Genomic DNA, 6858 nt, shown 5'->3' on the forward strand with positions numbered 1-6858 from the left:
TGTATATACGTTTATCCATAAAATATTCACATGCGAATTATACAAAAATACATTTACCTGTATGCCGAGTCGAGCATAATTCATAATTAAAATATTTATTCTTAAGATAAAGCAAGTACCATTTAAACAAAGCAATCAATCAGACATGAAGCTTTTATTTCATGGAAACCACAACTCATCTTACCTGTAGCGACCCTTTATCGGAAATGAGCCAGTGCTCCGATAAAGTCTAGTGTCTCGCCCCGAGTGTACTACCTTGGTTGCTACGCCTCAGTCCAAGCGCAGGACTGAGAATCGGATCATGTGTAGTAGCCCCTTCCATGACCCAGCGCCGTGTGATCACAACCCATTATGGGTGTCCCAAATATGCCGACGTAGTTAATCCGATTCTTCTTTATATTATCGGTTACGGCCCGCCATTTCCCGATAATTGGTGGTTCGATGTAATAAAAAATCCACTATATAATTTCCCGGACCCGTCCATTGTTGTTTATTAAGTAAGTTCATTTCAGACAATTTCCGCCATGTATGTATATAATACAAGCAACATATAATAGCTATTTTATATATATATATACACCAAATATAATTTACTTAATAAAAATATCTCCAACTATAATTAAAATCTTACTCACCGAATTATACCCAGACAAACTAAGCCTAATCCTCCTCCACAACCGCGATAGAATTGTCACGTAGAATTGTCACCTATAAATGTGACGAGAATTATAAATTATTGATCCTAAAAATCCTAGATGATTCTTATATGCAATGTCATGACACGAAAGCATTGAGCATGGAAACTATAATCACATCAAGTATTAGAGGAACAACATTCTACCATATATACCTCATTACCAATCAATCCAACTAAATTATATTTTAGCCTTAACATTCAAGTGAGTTCCATGCACCTATATATACAGCTACACCTTGAACTAAATTAAAAGTAATTAAACAATTATCAATAGCAGGAGTATCTGATTATGTCCTATTATTATTACAAAATCAAGCCAGGTCAACTTAGTCCAAAAGGTGAGGCCGTCATCATATATATGTATCCCCTGACGATTTAATCATGCCAAGTCATCATCCATACATAAACATCAATATTTTATTTGGTCACTTTTGCCGCCTAAGCTAATCTGTTGACCATTAAAACTAATCATCAGGCAATGAGATTAACATTATATACAGTGACACACTATTAGCCATTGTATTCAATATTAAGGCATCAATTCTTTTAAAAAACACAAACAAACGCCGACACAAACCATACATGAAAACATAGTTTGATATGAAAATCTAAAACTGTACAAGTCTACACAATTTTCTCATACTTAGTTTATCGAAGACAATTATATAAACAAAAGAGAGTTAAGACTCACCGGAATCTATGGACTCTGATTATTGCAAGATTTAAAATAAAGAATGGAGTTATAAGTGAATATTGGGAGCTGGCGTGTGGCTACGAAAGAAAGAAGAATGGATATTCTGATCTCTACAAATTCCTAGGTAGTATTAGTAGGATTTTGGTTTATTTATGTGGGCACCCCCACCGAGACTCCCGTAAGGGGACTGGTAATGGGTGTTGCACGTTTCAATTCAAAACCATTTCATTTTCAACAGAATATATGCATCTAAAACAATAGCGGAAGTTTTAATGCATTAATAGAGCCAATTGTTTTATAAGTCATTACAAAATAGAGGAATGAAATCCTAAGCGTCGTATCCAACCTTTCTTCACGATCTCTCGAGAATCCTGTGAAAGCTCAAATCACCGATCCTCGTGTACAACCAATCAACCTGGGAAAGAAAATAAATTTTAAAAAACATAAACTATAAAGCTTAGTGAGTAAAATCTCATTAACAATAAGTTTTTACATATATAAAATATGTTTGAGAAAACCGTATATACATATATAAATATATCAACCCATCACATCAAATCAAACCATAAACCATTTGGAACCATTCAGTGAAAATAACAGAACTAAGGTTTTGGTGGCCAAACCTAAGCCGAAATTCAAACACTCCTCTGTGAAAGTTAAGGGGTCGGAAGTGTGCGTATCAACCCTTAGTCGAGGTCTATCCGGATACAAGGGCTTTTTCAAGTCGAGCTCTCTATATCGATACAAATCAATAAGACAGCTAGCTCACTGTCTTACGTCAGTCCATAGGATTCCATGAGTTTCATATCAATATATCTATACATATATCATTTTCCAAAACCATTCAATCAAAGTCTTTTTCAAGGTTCCTAGTTTTTCATATTTTCACCAAGTCATGCCATACAAAGAAAACACATTTTCAAAGAATAAATTAAGTTCTCATTTCATGACATGGTCACAAGCAATCAATCCATTTAGCAATCACTATTGTGAATAAAACTTTACTCACCGTATACCGACTAGTTGAAGCAATCACATATGCTCCTTTTGAGGCCATAAGTTTTATAGTCCGATTTTTTTTTTTCAAACAAATTAGATCTCGTATGTCACATCGTCTCTAACAAAATCGTCACCTAAAATGGAAGGATAATATATTTATTTTTACTGTCCCAAAAATATGCAACATCTCATATATAATATCATGTTACGATTGAATATGGATGATAGGCACTACGTGATTATATATCATAAATTTTGAGCCTAAGTACATATATTTAACTGTTAGTTCAAGCATTGCAAGTCAATAGTTATATCCGAAGCCATATAGCTACCACTTTTAATTTAGATATAACCCTTTCCTAGGCTTTTTAACTATAAAATCATGGCGTCAAACTCTAAGCTTAATTACACCATCAACAATAAAACAACTAATTCCTCTAAAAAAAACACTAAAACAACTAGACATACATATAGTCATGTTTTTATTACTTGATAAGAATACTTAAAGCATTAGTCTTGGCTCCAGGATAAAAACAAATTCCGAATCAAGGATTATAAACAACCCCACTCACTTCTTTTTTTTATTAGAGCAGTTAATAAATATGCATGATTAAAGTTGCAATAGAAAAATATAGAACACATACCAGTTCACACTATTTCTTTGAATTGCAATGAAACTCAACAAGGAATTAAGAGACGAGGGTTTTGTGTGGTGACTTCTTCAAACCGACAAGAAAAAGAGAGTTGATCTGAGCTAAAAAGTTGGAAGCTTATCTAGCTGAATTTAACCCCCGATTATATATGCAATTGGTGTGAAGTCCCTTAGCAATTTCCATTTGCAACAATAACCTTACAATATATCCTGACATTTTTTTTATTACTAAAAACACTAAGGCCATTTTCATACAATTCTATCCAGCCCATATTATACAAAGGCTTTCACCCTTTTTTTATTTTATAACTTGTTACTCAGTATTTTTAATGATTTAAATTAATATCAAAATAAAATTTATACTCTTTGACATAATTCAGCTTTAATAAAATATAAAACTTTATGTCATAATCTATATAGCATCAAATTAGCTTTATGATGCTAATTGTAATGTGACGATAATTACCGCATGACAATTAAAAATTGAGATGCACAATATACGTAATAAATGTATGTTCGATTATGACATAATCATATAATCAATTCGATTATCGTTGTATCATATAGTCCATTTTTTTTAGTCCTTACAATTTAGGTTCAGGATTATAATTAAAACTTCAATAAGACACATTTATTTTTCTAATTAGTTACTTACTAATATCTTCCGTTTTTTTCTTTAATTTAGTACATTGTTAGTACATGTAGTACTTAACAATATATAGTTTCCTCTAAAAGAAACAATTAATAATAAATAAATAAATAACAAAATCAAATAATCTTATGACACATAACTCAAAATTCTAATGCACATGATATGTCTGTGAATGCATGTGATGCATGATCTAATGCAGATTTTTAACATTAATCGATAATTCTACTTTTCTAAGTAATTGAGGGTTCGGGCGTTACAATTCTCCCCCCTTAAGAAATTGTCCTCAAAATTTTACTAACCTGGGATGGCGAACAAATGTGGATACTTGGCTTTCATCTCCCGCAAAGTCTTCCATGTATGTTCCTTAATCCTAGCACTCCTCCATAGCACTTTCACCAACGGTATCACCTTGTTCCTCATCCGCCTCTCCGATCGGTCTAAAATTGCAACTGGGACTTCCTCCTAGGACAAGTCCTCTTTCAGCTCAACAGGCGGATGCTCCAGAACATGTGATGGATCATAAACATACTTTTTAAGAACTGAGACATGGAATACATCATGGATCTTTGACATCTCTGGAGGCAAAGCCAATCTATAAGCAACTTTTCCTATTTTCTCGATCACTCTGTACGGACCAATGTACCTCGGCGTAAACTTGCCCTGCTTCCCAAATCGAAGTACTCCTTTCCATGGAGAAATCTTCCAGTAGACCAAATCCCTTCAATATTATTACTTTCATCATGAACTACAAATTCTAAGGGTCTCCTTCTTTTGTTTGCATAGGCTTGTTGTCTATCTTGGGCCATCTTGATTCTGTCTCGAATCATGTGAACACTCTGAGCTGTCTGTTGGACTATCTCTGAGGTCAAAAGCTTTCTATCTCCTTCTTCATCCCAACAAATTGAAGTTCTACATTTTCTTCCATATAAAGCTTCGAAATGTGCCATCTATATACCGGCTTGGAAGCTGTTATTATATGCAAATTCCATCAATCTGATATGGTCATCCCAACTACCTCCGAACTCTAGCACACATGCTCGCAACATGTCCTCAAGAATTTGAATTGTCCTCTCTGACTGTCCGTCGGTCTGAGGATGAAAGGCTGAGCTGAATTTAAGCTTGGTCCCTACCACTGTCCGAAGCTGCTTCCAAAACCTTGATGTAAATTTAGCATCTTTGTCTAATACGATAGATCTAGGAACTCTATGTAGCCTGACAATCTCGTCGACATACATCTTAGCTAACTGCTCCACTGTGACGGTGGATTTTATTGGCAAGAAGTGTGCTGACTTGGTCAATCGATCAACTACTACTAAAACTCCATCATGACCTTTCCTGGTATGAGGCCATGCTGTCATGAAATCCATCGTGATATCTTCCCATTTCTATATTGGGATAGGAAGTGATTGTAGCTTTCCTACTGGACAACTATGTTCTGCTTTTATCTACTGGTAAGTCAGACACTTTGACACAAATCTTGTTATTTCTTTTTTCATTCTGGGCACCAATAACTCTGCATTATAGTTCGTTACATCTTCGTGCTACCGGGATGCAAAGCATAGGCCGAACTATGAGCTTCCTCCATTATCTAGCCCCAAAGATTTCCCATATTAGGAACACATAATCTCTTGTCACACCGCAATACCTCTTCATCAACTGAAAATATTGAAGCCTTGCCTTCTTTCACATCCTTTATTATTCCCACAAATCTTGAATCTTGTGCTTGTGAAGAGGAAATCTCTACTAACAAGGTCGGTCTTACCCTGAAAGTAGCTAATAATGTGCCCTTCTCACTGCCAACAAGGTACACTCCAGTGCTTCGTAGATCAGTTGATAATGATATCGGAGTAACCGACACACTAGCCACCTGTGCCTTACCTGCTTTTCTACTCAGCGCATATGCCACTACCAAATCATAATCTTTCAATAGCTCAAGCCATCTATTTTGCCTCATATTCAGATAGTTTTGAGTCATCAAATATTTTAAGCTCTTATAATCAGTGAAAATCTTACAAGTCTCACCATACAAGTAACACTATTGCTGCCAATTCTAGGTCATGTGTCGGATAATTCAACTCGTGCTTCTTCAATTGTCGAGAGGCATATGCTATCACTTTGCATCAACACTACTCCGAGGTCTTTTCTTGAAGCATTAGTATAGACAATAAATCCACCAGAGCCCTCTGAAAGTGCAAGAATCGGTGCTTGAGTCAATTTAGCCTTCAATTGCTGAAAGCTCTGCTCACACTTATCAATCCAAACAAACTTCTCATTCTTGCGGGTTAAAACTATCATGGGTGCCGCAATTAATGAGAAATTCTCAACGAACCTCTGATAATAGCCTGTTAAGCCAAGAAAACTCTGTACTTCTTTAGCTGCCTTCGACCTCTCCCAATTGTTTATAGCCTCAATCTTTTTTGGATCAACATAGATTCCATCCTTAGACACAACGTGGCCTAAGAATAGCACTTGATCGATCCAAAACTCGCACTTACTAAACTTGACATATAACTAGTTCTCTCTCAATGCCTGCAATGCTAACCTCAAATGCTCTGCATGCTCTTCCTCAGACTTTGAATATATCATAATGTCGTCAATGAAAACAATGACAAACTTCTCCAGGTATTTCCTGAACACTCTATTCATCAAGTCCATGAAGTATGTAGGGGCACTAGTAAACCCGAACGACATCACTAAAAACTCGTAATGTCCATATCGAGTCCTAAAGGCAGTTTTTAGCACGTCATCTTTCTTGATCGGCATTTGATGATAGCCTGACTTCAAATCTATCTTTGAGAACACCTTGACACCTTGTAGTTGATCAAACAATCATCTATCCTGGACAAAGGGTACTTATTTCTGAAAATAATCTTATTCAGCTGGCGATAATCAATACACATCCTCATAGTTTCGTCTTTCTTCTTTACAAAGAGAACTGGTACACCCCATGGTGAGGTACTCGGCTGAATGAATCATTTCTCCAACAACTCCTGCAATTGGCTTTTTAATTCTCTTAACTCAACTGGTGCCATTCTATAAGGTGGCAATGATACAATCTTTCTCTAACTTTCACACATACATTACAAGAGTCAAGTAACGTCCATGCGTTCTAATCATTTTTTGGGCCCAAAATTTATAGTGATAAAATAGTAGGACCAAAACGT

At 35.6% G+C, this 6858-nt stretch overlaps 1 protein-coding gene across 1 annotated transcript; it reads right to left on the minus strand.

The window, feature by feature from the left end:
- Nucleotides 1-4156: 4156 nt before the first annotated feature.
- LOC139881037 (uncharacterized) lies at nucleotides 4157-4641 on the minus strand. The gene is made up of 2 exons (XM_071865574.1): nucleotides 4338-4641; nucleotides 4157-4269 (listed from the first exon to the last, which is right to left on the minus strand). Exons 1-2 carry the CDS (start codon nucleotides 4639-4641, stop codon nucleotides 4157-4159), a joined length of 417 nt encoding a protein of 138 aa, XP_071721675.1.
- Between the last annotated feature and the right edge of the window lie 2217 nt (nucleotides 4642-6858).

This window comes from Rutidosis leptorrhynchoides, unplaced genomic scaffold (assembly GCF_046630445.1).
Source record: "Rutidosis leptorrhynchoides isolate AG116_Rl617_1_P2 unplaced genomic scaffold, CSIRO_AGI_Rlap_v1 contig106, whole genome shotgun sequence".
NCBI lineage: Eukaryota > Viridiplantae > Streptophyta > Magnoliopsida > Asterales > Asteraceae > Rutidosis > Rutidosis leptorrhynchoides.